This window comes from Triticum aestivum, chromosome 2D (genome assembly GCF_018294505.1).
Source record: "Triticum aestivum cultivar Chinese Spring chromosome 2D, IWGSC CS RefSeq v2.1, whole genome shotgun sequence".
NCBI lineage: Eukaryota > Viridiplantae > Streptophyta > Magnoliopsida > Poales > Poaceae > Triticum > Triticum aestivum.
Window position 1 is genome coordinate 46,777,934 of NC_057799.1, and position 15,356 is coordinate 46,793,289.

General features: G+C 47.0%; 1 protein-coding gene across 1 annotated transcript; it reads left to right on the top strand.

The window, feature by feature from the left end:
* The first annotated feature begins 211 nt into the window (after positions 1-211).
* Positions 212-14,769, top strand: LOC123055626 (uncharacterized). Its single transcript, XM_044479561.1, has 4 exons — positions 212-354; positions 13,655-13,911; positions 14,014-14,063; positions 14,170-14,769. The coding sequence occupies exons 1-4, from the start codon at positions 212-214 to the stop codon at positions 14,677-14,679; spliced, it is 960 nt and encodes a 319-aa protein (XP_044335496.1). The 3' UTR covers positions 14,680-14,769.
* Positions 14,770-15,356: the final 587 nt, after the last annotated feature.

The window sequence follows — 15,356 nt, forward strand, 5'->3', positions numbered from 1 at the left end:
AGCCATCGTGCCGAGGCTATGTTGTCATTCTAAGCCTTCAAGCCGTGGTAATTTGGTTTTTGTATTTGTCTGCATGTGCCACTGGTTGTACCTTGGGGCATGGTTTTCTGTTGCTCGACTCAATACTATGTTCATCCTCTTTGGATGAAGATATTAAGAGCTCTTCTAATCTTTCTTGTTTTCCTTGCAGCCGCAAAACTTCTGTGTAAGTATGGAGTTTGATGGTTATCATGCTGTGGTCTCATATTTCCTGCATTTCTCCGACCTGGTGGTCATCATGGTCATGGTCTGCGACTTTGTTATGTGGGCTGCTGCTGCCGTGTTGATGTTGAGCATCGGATACAACTCCAAAACGTAAGTTCTTTGTTTCATCCACTCCCTCTGTTCCTAAATATTTATCTTTTTAGAGATTTCAAATAGGCTACCACATACGGATGTATATAGACATATTTTAGAGTGTAGATTCACTCATTTCGCTCTGTATGTAGTCACTTGTTGAAATCTCTAGAAAGACAAATATTTAGGAACGGAGGGAGTACCTATCATGCTCTTGCCACAACTGAAAGTGATTCTTGTGGCGATGATGTCATAGTGTGCTCTCAGCCATCGAACTGGGGCATTGGAACTTAGTTGGTTGTAAAGTTATGCCTTGGAAGTGTTGTAGTTTCTTCCATTTCTTGCTGTACAGACACATCTTGTGATTTAAGTGTTTAAACTCTGAGTTGCGTGTTATTTTCTTTGTTTTCGGTCACATCCCTACTCTACCCAATGCTTCGTGGTGCCTGCCATCGTGTCGAGGCCATGTTGTGATCCCGGCCTTTGAGCTATGGTATTTGTTTTTTCTAGGGTAGGGCTTGGCTTGTGGGTTGGTCATCTGGACATACATGCTTTGTGTATGTGTGTGCGCGCGCACGCGTGCACCAAGGTTTTTGAGTCGACGAGTTGTTCTGGGGTAGAGACTCTTGACGAGTCATGCCTTGCCGATCGACTAGTCTCGACTAGTCGTCAAGGTGTTCGAGTCGATTTCTAGTTACGACTCGAAAAACAGTGGTGCACACACGTGTGATTGATGAGAACTGTACGACCTTGTCAAGCGGAGAGGCTCGTTTCCACCGATCTTGAGTTGGGTACTTTGGATGTGAACTTGGTGTTCATATTCCTAATCTCTGCTCTTTGTTCATGTTGAGTAACATAGAACCATTCATTTACTTGGTTATAGACTTGTAGATTTAGTCCCTTGACGTTGCTATGGTTGTGCTCAAATTGTGTGAAGGCTGACTACATGTTCCTACCGTTTGGAGGTGCTAATGTTTAGGTTTAGTGTGGTTCATACTCGTACTCGTGATGACGCAATGACTTCTGATTTCTGATAGTGTTGTTTTATCTTTTTGCCTAGGCTGTTCTTGAAAGCAAGGGAAATTACTACGTCCAATAGAGTTTATCTATTGCATAAAGTCTTAGAGCTGGATTAGTTACTTCACCTTGTGTTCCCATAGTGTTTGTCCAGAACTAGTTCCATTTGGCATCATGCAGTTTAGGTTGCTGGATAATGCCATAGTGGCTGTCCAGATTTAGTTCTCTGGCTACTTGGCTATTTTGTTGCCCGGTGGTTGTTGGGGATCGTAGCAGAAATTAAAATTTTCTACGCATCACCAAGATCAATCTGTGGAGTTTACTAGCAATGAGAGGGGGAGGAGTGCATCTACATACCCTTGTAGATCGCGAGCGAAAGCGTTCAAGAGAACGGGGTTGATGGAGTCGTACTCGTCGTGATCCAAATCACCGATGATCCAAGCGTCGAACGGACGGCACCTCCGCATTCAACACACGTACGGAGCGGTGACGTCTCCCACGCCTTGATCCAGAAAGGAGGAGGGAGAGGTTGAGGAAGAAGGCTCCAACAGCAGCACGACGGCGTGGTGGTGATGGAGTGACAGTTCTCCGGCAGGGCTTCGCCAAGCTCGCGCGGAGGAGGAGAGGTGTTGGGGAGGGGAGGGGCTGCGCCTTGGATGTTGTGTTGCAGCCCTCCCCTCACCCCCTCTATTTATAGGGAGAAGGGGGAAGGGGGCCGACCCCTCTAGATGAGATCTAGAGGGGGGTGGCGGCCAAGGGGGGAGGGAGCTTGCCCCCCAAGCAAGGGGGGCGCCCCCCCTTTAGGGTTCCCCCCAAACCCTAGGCGCATGGGCCCTAGGGGGGTTGGCACCCAGCCCACTTAGGGCTGGTTCCCTTCCACCTACAGCCCATAAGGCCCTCCGGGGCAGGTGGACCCTCCCGGTGGACCCCCGGAACCCCTCCGGTGGTCCCGGTACAATACCGGTATACTCCCGAATATTTCCGGTGACCGTATGATGACTTCCCATATATAAATCTTCACCTCCGGACCATTCCGGAACTCCTCGTGATGTCCGGGATCTCATCCGGGACTCCGAACAACATTCGGTAATCACATACAAACCTTCCTTATAACCCTAGCGTCATCGAACCTTAAGTGTGTAGACCCTACGGGTTCGGGAATCATGCAGACATGACCGAGACACCTCTCTAGCCAATAACCAACAGCGGGATCTGGATACCCATGTTGGCTCCCACATGTTCCACGATGATCTCATCGGATGAACCACGATGTCGAGGATTCAAGCAATCCCGTATACAATTCCCTTTGTCAATCGGTACGTTACTTGCCCGAGATTCGATCGTCGGTATTCCAATACCTCGTTCAATATCGTTACCGGCAAGTCACTTTACTCGTTCCGTAATGCATGATCCCGTGACTAACTACTTAGTCACATTGAGCTTATTATGATGATGCATTACCGAGTGGGCCCAGAGATACCTCTCCGTCATACGGAGTGACAAATCCCAGTCTCGATCCGTGCGAACCCAACAGACACTTTCGGAGACACCTGTAGTGCACCTTTATAGCCACCCAGTTACGTTGTGACGTTTGGTACACCCAAAGCATTCCTACGGTATCCGGGAGTTACACGATCTCATGGTCTAAGGAAATGATACTTGACATTAGAAAAGCTTTAGCAAACGAACTACACGATCTAGTGCTATGCTTAGGATTGGGTCTTGTCCATCACATCATTCTTCTAATGATGTGATCCCGTTATCAATGACATCCAATGTCCATGGTCAGGAAACCGTAACCATCTATTGATCAACGAGCTAGTCAACTAGAGACTCACTAGGGACATGTTATGGTCTATGTGTTCACACATGTATTACGATTTCCGGATAACACAATTATAGCATGAACAATAGACAATTATCATGAACAAGGAAATATAATAATAACCATTTTATTATTGCCTCTAGGGCATATTTCCAACAGTCTCCCACTTGCACTAGAGTCAATAATCTAGTTACATTGTGATGAATCGTACACCCATAGAGCTCTGGTGTTGATCATGTTTCGCTCGTGGAAGAGGTTTAGTCAACGGATCTGCGACATTCAAATCCGTATGCACTTTACAAATGTCTATGTCTCCATTTTGAACATTTTCACGAATGGAGTTGAAGCGACGCTTGATGTGCCTGGTCTTCTTGTGAAACCTGGGCTCCTTGGCAAGGGCAATAGCTTCAGTGTTGTCACAGAAGAGAGTCATCGGCCCCGATGCATTGGGAATAACTCCTAGGTCGGCAATGAACTCCTTCATCCAGATTGCTTCATGTGCTGCCTCCGAGGCTGCCATGTACTCTGCTTCGCATGTAGATCCCGCCACGACGCTTTGCTTGCAACTGCACCAGCTGACTGCCCCACCATTCAAAATATACACGTATCCGGTTTGTGACTTAGAGTCATCCAGATCTGTGTCGAAGCTAGCATCGACGTAACCTTTTACGACGAGCTCTTCGTCACCTCCATAAACGAGAAACATATCCTTAGTCCTTTTCAGGTACTTCAGGATGTTCTTGACCGCTGTCCAGTGTTCCATGCCGGGATTACTTTGGTACCTTCCTACCAAACTTGCGGCAAGGTTTACATCAGGTCTGGTACACAGCATGGCATACATAATAGACCCTATGGCCGAGGCATAGGGGACGGCACTCATCTTTTCTCTATCTTCTGCCGTGGTCGGGCATTGAGCCGTGCTCAATCTCACACCTTGCAATACAGGCAAGAACCCCTTCTTGGACTGATCCATATTGAACTTCTTCAATATCTTGTCAAGGTATGTGCTTTGTGAAAGACCTATGAGGCGTCTCGATCTTTCTCTATAGATCTTGATGCCTAATATGTAAGCAGCTTCTCCAAGGTCCTTCATTGAAAAACACTTATTCAAGTAGGCCTTTATACTTTCCAAGAATTCTATATCATTTCCCATCAATAGTATGTCATCCACATATAATATGAGAAATGCTACAGAGCTCCCACTCACTTTCTTGTAAACACAGGATTCTCCATAAGTCTGTGTAAACCCAAACGCTTTGATCATCTCATCAAAGCGAATGTTCCAACTCCGAGATGCCTGCACCAGCCCACAGATTGAGCGCTAGAGCTTGCATACTTTGTCAGCATTCTTAGGATCGACAAAACCTTCCGGCTGCATCATATACAATTCTTCCTTAAGGAAGCCGTTAAGGAATGCCGTTTTGACGTCCATTTGCCATATTTCATAATCGTAGAATGCGGCAATTGCTAACATGATTCAGACGGACTTCAGCTTCGCTACGGGTGAGAAGGTCTCATCGTAGTCAACTCCTTGAACTTGTCGATAACCCTTAGCGACAAGTCAAGCTTTATAGATGGTAACATTTCCATCCGCGTCCGTCTTCTTCTTAAAGATCCATTTATTTTCTATCGCTCGCCGATCATCGGGCAAGTCTGTCAAAGTCCATACTTTGTTTTCATACATGGATCCTATCTCGGATTGCATGGCTTCAAGCCATTTGTTGGAATCTGGGCCCGCCATTGCTTCTTCATAGTTCGAAGGTTCACCGTTGTCCAACAACATGATTTCCAGGACAGGGTTGCCGTACCACTCTGGTGCGGAACGTGTCCTTGTGGACCTACGAAGTTCAGTGGTAACTTGATCATGATCGTCATCATTAACTTCCTCTCTAGTCGGTGCAGGAACCATAGAAACATTTTCTTGTGCTGCGCTACTTTCTGGTTCGAGAGGGGTCATCTCATCAAGTTCCACTTTCCTCCCACTTACTTCTTTCGAGAGAAACTCTTTCTCCAGAAAGGACCCGTCCTTGGCAACAAAGATCTTGCCTTCGGATCTGAGGTAGAAGGTATACCCAATGGTTTCCTTAGGGTATCCTATGAAGACACATTTTTCCGACTTGGGTTCGAGCTTTTCAGGTTGAAGTTTCTTGACATAAGCATCGCATCCCCAAACTTTAAGAAACGACAGCTTAGGTTTCTTTCCAAACCATAATTCATACGGTGTCGTCTCAACGGATTTCGACGAAGCCCTATTTAAAGTGAATGCGGCAGTCTCTAAAGCATAACCCCAGAATGATAGCGGTAGATCGGTAAGAGACATCATAGATCGCACCATATCCAATAGAGTGCGATTACGACGTTCGGACACACCATTACGCTGAGGTGTTCCAGGCGGCATGAGTTGTGAAACAATTCCACATTTCCTTAAGTGTGTGCCAAATTCGTGACTCAAATATTCCCCTCCACGATCTGATCGTAAGAACTTTATTTTCCTGTCACGTTGATTCTCAACCTCACTCTGAAATTCCTTGAACTTTTCAAAGGTCTCAGACTTGTGTTTCATTAAGTAGACATACCCATATCTACTCAAGTCATCAGTGAGGGTGAGAACATAACGATAGCCACCGCGAGCCTCAACGCTCATTGGACCGCACACATCAGTATGTATGATTTCCAATAAGTTGGTTGCTCGCTTCATTGTTCCGGAGAACGGAGTCTTGGTCATTTTGCCCATGAGGCATGGTTCGCACATGTCAAATGATTCATAATCAAGAGACTCCAAAAGTCTATCTGCATGGAGTTTCTTCATGCGTTTGACACCAATGCGACCAAGGCGGCAGTGCCACAAGTATGTGGGACTATCATTATCAAGCTTACATTTCTTGGCATTCACACTATGAACATGTGTAACATCACTTTCGAGATTCATTAAGAATAAACCATTGACCAGCGGGGCATGACCATAAAACATATCTCTCAGATAAATAAAACAACCATTATTCTCGGATTTAAATGAGTAGCCATCTCGCATTAAACGAGATCCAGATATAATGTTCATGCTCAAAGCTGGCACTAAATAACAATTATTGAGGTTTAAAACTAATCCCGTAGGTAAATGTAGAGGTAGCGTGCCGACGGCGATCACATCGACCTTGGAACCATTCCCGACGCGCATCGTCACCTCGTCCTTTGCCAGTCTCCGCTTATTCCGCAGCTCCTGCTTTGAGTTACAAATATGAGCAACCGCACCGGTATCAAATACCCAGGAGCTACTACGAGCGCTGGTTAGGTACACATCAATAACATGTATATCACATATACCTTTGGTATTGCCGGCTTCTTATCCGCTAAGTACTTGGGGCAGTTCCGCTTCCAGTGACCGTTTCCCTTGCAATAAAAGCACTCAGTCTCAGGCTTGGGTCCATTCTTTGTCTTCTTCCCGGCAGCTTGCTTACCGGGCGTGGCAACTCCCTTGCCGTCTTTCTTGAAGTTCTTCTTACCCTTGCCTTTCTTGAACTTAGTGGTTTTATTCATCATCAACACTTGATGTTCCTCTTTGATCTCCACCTCCGCTGATTTCAGCATTGAATATACCTCAGGAATGGTCTTTTCCATCCCCTGCATATTGAAGTTCATCACAAAGCTCTTGTAGCTAGGTGGGAGCGACTGAAGGATTCTGTCAACGACCGCGTCATCCGGGAGATTAACTCCCAGCTGAGACAAGCGGTTGTGCAACCCAGACATTTTGAGTATGTGTTCGCTGACGGAACTATTCTCCTCCATCTTACAACTGTAGAACTTGTCGGAGACTTCATATCTCTCGACCCGGGCATGAGCTTGGAAAACCATTTTCAGCTCTTGGAACATCTCATATGCTCCGTGCTGCTCGAAACGCTTTTGGAGCCCTGGTTCTAAGCTGTAAAGCATGCGCACTGAACCAGGGAGTAATCATCAACATGTGTTTGCCATGCGTTCATAACGTCTTGGTTTGCTGGGACGGGTGCTTCACCTAGAGGTGCTTCAAGGACATATGCTTTCTTGGCAGCTATGAGGATGATCCTCAAGTTCCGGACCCAGTCCGTATAGTTGCTACCATCGTCTTTCAGCTTGGTTTTCTCTAGGAACGTGTTGAAGTTGAGGTTGACATTAGCGTGGACCATTTGATCTACAAGACATATTGTAAAGATTTTAGACTAAGTTCATGATAATTAAGTTCATCTAATCAAATTATTAATGAACTCCCACTCAGACAGACATCCCTCTAGTCATCTAAGTGATACATGATCCGAGTCAACTAGGCCGTGTCCGATCATCACGTGAGACGGACTAGTCATCATCGGTGAACATCTTCATGTTGATCGTATCTGCTATACGACTCATGTTCGACCTTTCGGTCTCTTGTGTTCCGAGGCCATGTCTGTACATGCTAGGCTCGTCAAGTCAACCTAAGTGTATTGCGTGTGTAAATCTGGCTTACACCCGTTGTATGCGAACGTTAGAACCTATCACACACGATCATCACGTGGTGCTTCGGAACAACGAACCTTCGCAATGGTGCACAGTTAGGGGAAACACTTTCTTGAAATTTTAGCGAGGGATCATCTTATTTATGCTACCGTCGTTCTAAGCAAATAAGATGTAAAACATGATAAACATCACATGCAATCAAATAGTGACATGATCTGGCCAATACCATTTTGCTCCTTTTGATCTCCATCTTCGGGGCGCCATGTTCATCATCGTCACCGGCATGACACCATGATCTCCATCATCGTGTCTTCATGAAGTTGTCTCGCCAACTATTACTTCTACTACTATGGCTAACGGTTAGCAATAAAGTAAAGTAATTACATGACGTTCCAGTTGACACGCAGGTCATAAATAAATTAAGACAACTCCTATGGCTCCTGCCGGTTGTCATACTCATCGACATGCAAGTCGTGATTCCTATTACAAGGACATGATCAATCTCATACATCACATATATCATTCATCACATCCTTCTGGCCATATCACATCACATGACACTTGCTGCAAAAACAAGTTAGACGTCCTCTAATTGTTGTTGCAAACTTTTACGTGGCTGCTATAGGTTTCTAGCAAGAACGTTTCTTACCTATGCCAAAACCACAACGTGATATGCCAATTTCTATTTACCCTTCATAAGGACCCTTTTCATCGAATCCGATCCGACTAAAGTGCGAGAGACAGACACCCGCTAGCCACCTTATGCAACTACTGCATGTCAGTCGGTGGAACCTGTCTCACGTAAGCGTACGTGTAAGGTCAGTCCGGGCCGCTTCATCCCACGATGCCGCCGAATCAAGATAAGACTAGTAACGGCAAGTAAATTGACAAAATCGACGCCCACAACAACTTGTGTTCTACTCATGCATAGAAACTACGCATAAACCTGGCTCTGATACCACTGTTGGGGATCGTAGCAGAAATTAAAATTTTCTACGCATCACCAAGATCAATCTATGGAGTTTACTAGCAACGAGAGGGGAGAAGTGCATCTACATACCCTTGTAGATCGCGAGCGGAAGCGTTCAAGAGAACGGGGTTGATGGAGTCGTACTCGTCGTGGTCCAAATCACCGATGATCCAAGCGCCGAACGAACGGCACCTCCGTGTTCAACACACGTACGGAGCGGTGACGTCTCCCACGCCTTGATCCAGCAAGGAGGAGGGAGAGGTTGGGGAAGAAGGCTCCAACAGCAGCACGACGGCGTGGTGGTGATGGAGTGACAGTTCTCCGGCAGGGCTTCGCCAAGCTCGCGTGGAGGAGGAGAGGTGTTGGGGAGGGGAGGGGCTGCGCCTTGGATGTTGTGCTGCAGCCCTCCCATCACCCCTCTATTTATAGGGAGAAGGGGGAAGGGGGCCGGCCCCTCTAGATGAGATCTAGAGGGGGGCGGCGGCCAAGGGGGGAGGGAGCTTGCCCCCCAAGCAAGTGGGGCGCCCCCCCTTTAGGGTTCCCCCCAAACCCTAGGCGCATGGGCCCTAGGGGGGTTGGCGCCCAGCCCACTTAGGGCTGGTTCCCTTCCACCTACAGCCCATAAGGCCCTCCGGGGCAGGTGGACCCCCGGAACCCCTCCGGTGGTCCCGGTACAATACCGGTATACCCCCCAAATATTTCCGGTGACCGTATGATGACTTCCCATATATAAATCTTCACCTCCGGACCATTCCGGAACTCCTCGTGACGTCCGGGATCTCATCCGGGACTCTGAACAACATTCGGTAATCACATACAAACCTTCCTTATAACCCTAGCGTCATCGAACCTTAAGTGTGTAGACCCTACGGGTTCGGGAATCATGTAGACATGACCGAGACACCTCCCTAGCCAATAACCAACAGCGGGATCTGGATACCCATGTTGGCTCCCACATGTTCCACGATGATCTCATCGGATGAACCACGATGTCGAGGATTCAAGCAATCCCGTATACAATTTCCTTTGTCAATCGGTACGTTACTTGCCCGAGATTCGATCGTCGGTATCCCAATACCTCGTTCAATCTCATTGCCAGCAAGTCACTTTACTCGTTCCATAATGCATGATCCCGTGACTAACTACTTAGTCACATTGAGCTCATTATGATGATGCATTACCGAGTGGGCCCAGAGATACCTCTCCGTCATACAGAGTGACAAATCCCAGTCTCGATCCGTGCCAACCCAACAGACACTTTCGGAGACACCTGTAGTGCACCTTTATAGCCACCCAGTTACGTTGTGACGTTTGGTACACCCAAAGCATTCCTACGGTATCCGGGAGTTACACGATCTCATGGTCTAAGGAAATGATACTTGACATTAGAAAAGCTTTAGCAAACGAACTACACGATCTAGTGCTATGCTTAGGATTGGGTCTTGTCCATCACATCATTCTCCTAATGATGCGATCCCGTTATCAATGACATCCAATGTCCATGGTCAGGAAACCATAACCATCTATTGATCAACGAGCTAGTCAACTAGAGGCCCACTAGGGACATGTTATGGTCTATGTGTTCACACATGTATTACGATTTCCGGATAACACAATTATAGCATGAACAATAGATAATTATCATGAACAAGGAAATATAATAATAACCATTTTATTATTGCCTCTAGGGCATATTTCCAACAGTGGTTTCTTTGTGCATTGTTTGTTTCATGGTGTTGCCAAACTGTTGGCTACTGTTGATATTGATGAAAATTACTCATTTATCTCTTGTCTGCAGCCATGGACTTTGCAATGCAATGAGTTATTCAGCCGGAGCAGTATGCCAAAGATGCCTATCTTTTTGGACTTGCTGTTTAGTTGGTATTTTGCTTTGAGACGCCAACGCACTGAACCGAAGGATCTCGATGGTGCCGAGTGTAGTCGAGGACCCGAAGTTGCAGTTCTATGCATGGTAACCCTGGTAGTTTACCAAGATGTACATTCTTGCCACCATACAGATTCTTGCACTAGTAAATAGTACATTTGCTCGCTGAGAAAAATTTATGTACATTATTTCTTCTTCTTCTTCTTCTTCATGAATGCAATTTTGGAATGAACAAGACAACTTCATTCTTTGTTGAATATTATTGTACTGCCATTATGCATGCAATTCTTCCCAACGTGTTATGCTGCCGAAATTTCTAGTGAATATTCCCCCGACTTGTCAAAATCTGGGCCCTTTTTTGTCAACATTTTAAACCATGGGTTGGTTTGCCGCAATAACTAGACCCTTTTTTGTAAAGATCTCAAACTAGATGGGCAGTTCTATGAGAGCTCGTTTTGTGGGAGCTCTGAAAATACCGTAATTAGGGGGAGGGGGGCAGTTGCAAGTCAACCATCGACTCGCAACCTCTCCAGATTTTATCCTAACATGTTTAAGGACAGAGACTACGACTCACCCGGTGATGCAAACATTGCTCGCAGGCAGAAGGCAATATCATCATTCGGAAGAGAAACCTCTTCGTCGCTCTCAGCGTACGGGACAATAGTTGGGATGCCCCCATGCAACTCAGGAGACACACGGCTGTCAGAGGAGATATAACATGCCAACCCTATGAACCACACACTTCTGGTAACTATGTTACAAGTTTCATACGACGCCTTACTCTCCCTACAAACATGTGATGTGGGAAAGAAAACATGGCTAGTAGTAGTCTCAAACTAAGCCTTCAAGCCGTGGTAATTTGGTTCTTGTATTTGTCTGCATGTGCCACTGGTTGTACCTTGGGGCATGGTTTTCTGTTGCTCGACTCAATACTATGTTCATCCTCTTTGGATGAAGATATTAAGAGCTTCTCTAATCTTTTCATGTTTTCCTTGCAGCCACAAAGCTTCTGTGGAAGTGTGGAGTTTGATGGTTATCCTGTTGTGGTCTCATCTTTCCTGCATTTCTCCGACCTGGTGGTCAGTGATGGGCGACCAGCTGAGCACAACCAATAGGATCGCCTCTTACGGATCGCCCCATGATCCAACGATTCGGAGCCGTCCTTGTGATGCAATGGCGCGGAGCCTGCACGCAGCCTGCCCGCCGAATTCCTTCTAGAAGACCACATCCGAGGGCTGTCGCTTGGCGCCAGGGTATCATCGGACGGCTGACATTCGAAGCTAGGGTTAGGGTTTTGAGCTGGTCAACGGGGTTTTGAAGGCTTGACTCAGCATAACTAATTTTAAAAAAAATCAAAAAATATGAAACATTCGCCGTTTGTCGTTTTATAAGACACACTAACGAGGAAAAATACTAAACTTGGTCTATGGTCATTTTAATGAAAAACCCTAGCTGGCACGATCGAGGTCAAATGAGCACAATTAATTAAAACAAACAAAAAAATATATAATACATACGCACAATGTTGGCTTATGTGACATGTTACCAACCAAAAATCATAAACTTGGTCTATGGTCATTTTCATGAGAAAACCTTCACACATATGAGCTATCACGTACAAGATTTCATGGAGTTCAAGGAGAGGAGGTAGGGTTACCTTCTATTTTTTGAAAAATTTTGAACTTCTTCAAAATCTTGTCAAGGAATGTGATTTGTGAAAGTTCTATTAAGCGTCTCGATCTATCCCTATAGATCTTGATGCCCAATATATAAGTAGCTTCACTGAGGTCTTTCATTGAAAAACTCTTATTCAAATATCCTTTTATGCTATCCAAAAATTCTATATCATTTCCAATCAACAATATGTCATCCACATAATATTTAGAAATGCTATAGAGCTTCCACTCACTTTGTTGTAAATACAATCTTCTCCAAAAGTCTGTATAAAACATATGCTTTGATCATCTCATCAAAGCGTATATTCCAACTCCGAGATGCGTGCACCAGTCCATAAATGGATCACTGGAGCTTGCACACTTTGTTAGCACCTTTATGATCGACAAAACCTTCTGGTTGCATTATATACAACTCTTCTTTAAGAAATCCATTAAGGAATGCAGTTTTGACGTCCATTTACCAGATTTCACAATCATAAAATGCGGCAATTGCCAACATAATTCGGACAGACTTAGGCATCGCTACGGGTGAGAAGGTCTCATCATAGTCAACTCCTTGAACTTGTCGAAAACCTTTCGCGACAAGTCGAGCTTTGTAGATAGTAACATTATCATCAGTGTCAGTCTTCCTCTTGAAGACCGGCGCGGGAGACAGCGGCAGCGACGGCGCGCGACGGGGGCGCGCGAGTGAGAGTGTGTGAGGGGGAGAGTGAGGTCGAGCGCGGGCCGGAGCATGGATAAGGTGCCCATAGTAGTAGCACCTGTATGTAGAAAGCGCTACTGCTACGTACAATAGCAGTAGCGCTTTCTACATACAAGCGCTACTACTATGCCTGGCCTGCCGGCAACGGTTTGGCAATTGTAGTAGTAGCGTGTTTTATGAACACAGTGATCTAGGTTTTTCCCGAGGGTTTTTGGAATATTTGAAAATTTATAGGGTAAAGAGGGGGTGCGGGAGGCCACCGAGGTGGGCACAACCCACCTGGGCGCGCCTGGGCCCCTAGGCATGCCCTGGTGGGTTGTGCCCCCCTCTGGGCACCCCCCAGGTGCTGCTCTGACCCATCCTGGGTGTTCTGGTCCATAAAAAAATTACAAAAAGTTTCGCCGTGTTTGGACTCTGTTTAATATTGATTTTCTGCGATATAAAAAAAAGCAAAAAACCTAGCGGGGTTTTCTCTTGCCTGTGCCGGAGAGGGGGACGAGGGGAACGGCGAAGACAGAACGGTTTCCGAACGGGAAGTGGGACCGAACGGCGGCGGCATAGAACGCACCGTCTCTCCCTATCCCCTCCCTGGTCGGTCGCTCGTACCACGTGGTGCGATCTGATCGCGAGATGGACGGCTGGGGCGTGGGTCGTTTTGTCTTTCGTGTCGGACACGGACCCGCCCGGGTCGTTGAAACCGGCCCGGACTCAACTCTGCCTGATTCAAGAGGGGGCAGGGATCTAGGGAAGGTAGACGTCCTACTTACCGGCGCAGATACAAGCGGATCCCGCGGTGCGACGCGGGGGAGGAGGAGGAAGCCGAAAAGGTGCAGGACGGATGCAAAAGCGTGCTGTGCGAGGGGTGCAAGAAGGTGCTGGTGGAGTGCGAGGAAGAGCGGGATGGGGAGGGTCCGGAGGGGTGCGGCGACCGGCTCATGGCCCGGTGCAGGTTGCGGAGCCGGAGCGAGACGAGCTTCGCCGGCTGGAAGGACTTGGCTGACGCGTCCTACATGTACACCCGAGCCGGAAGCTGTACGTACTATACCATGCTAACTACTCTATTTTGCTCCACTACTACTATGCTCCCCCAAATAACTCAAACCAATGATTCTAATTGCTTCGATGACAATGCAGGGAGAAAAGCGGTGCAGGCATACGACGAGTTAGCCGCCTATTCTCTCTGGGTAAAATATCGTTTCAAGTTATGTTTTAGAATTGGTGTTAATTACTCCTAGTTACTTATTTTTGGAGAGTTTCATCTGATGATCGCTGTATATTGGTGCGATGCAGAGAGGAAGCGAGCGCTGTGCATTGCTGCAGAGACGAAGCGAGCTGAGCGCGGGGTCGGCGCTGCTCCGTTCGGCGAAATGCTACGCCGAGATCGAGGAGAAAAGCGAGGAGGACGTCGCCGCCATGAAGCTCGCCCTGGAGGAGGCCCTCGCGCTGTTCGTCAGGCACGGCGACCAGCGGCTGGCCGCCACCGCCTCCTCCGACCTGGCCGAGTTTCACCTGGACCGTAACGACCTCCCGAACGCGCTCCTCTTCTACAAGCGAGCCACCGAGTACTACGGCACCGCCGCCAACCGGCGCTCCAACCGCTTCTGCAGGTTCAGAGCTCAGCTTGTCACCTATCTGCTGGCCAACGAGGAGGCGCTTCGCGCCAATGGAGCGCTGCCGATTCGCGACTACAAACGGAAGTGCGTCAGGTACATGAAGCCCAGCGATCCTAATTGGCTTCTTCTGCTGGGCCAGCTGCTCGGCACCAGCAGCGTAGCGCACGACTATCATCCTTCTTCTTGATTTGGTAGCCATCTACTTGTATGTATAAAGACTAGAATTGTGTGTGTGTGTCAAATACTATGTGCGAAAAGGCGTGGTAGCAGCCGGAAATCCCGGCCCTCGGTTATCCCGTGCGTTGAGCCCCGCCAAGATTCGCGCCCTATTCTGATAAGCCACAGAGGATTTGCAGTGTCCAGGCCATAATTATTCTAATATAGGTGCTCAACTTCAACAGCGGTATACTATTGACAAGACAAGTCCCATCACTTTACCCCATGCCATGTCTCTCACTGCTAAAAGCTGTCTCACATGCAGACATGCAGCTCAGCGCATGCACGAGCGAAGCTCTCTCTCACATACCTTTTACCAAAAATAACATCTCTCTCACACATGTTCTCTTTCCCACTTCTAAAAGAAACGTTCTTTCTCTCACTTCTCTGAAAAAGCCGATTTCTCTCTCATACAGTCACCTGCTATCTCTCTTCAGATTTTAAAAGAAAATATTTTCTCTGTGTAAATATCCCATGCAAGTCCCAGGTTCTCTCACTCAAAAGGATGCAATGCAATCGATACTTCTCTCTGGGTCAGCTGCAAGTCTCTCTCTCTCTCTTAATCTTCTGAAAAAACTTGCACAACGGCGCTCTGTCTCTCTGCTTCAGTTCCTGGCAAACTCACGTCACTACAGTACCTGCATGTAG

Coding starts and splice junctions, on each gene's coding strand:
- LOC123055626 (XM_044479561.1), top strand. CDS start 212: ATGGAGTTTGATGGTTATCATGCTGTGGTCTCATATTTCCTGCATTTC. Junction 355..13,654: donor ATCGGATACAACTCCAAAAC/GTAAGTTCTTTG, acceptor TTACCGGCGCAG/ATACAAGCGGATCCCGCGGT. Junction 13,912..14,013: donor GTACACCCGAGCCGGAAGCT/GTACGTACTATA, acceptor ATGACAATGCAG/GGAGAAAAGCGGTGCAGGCA.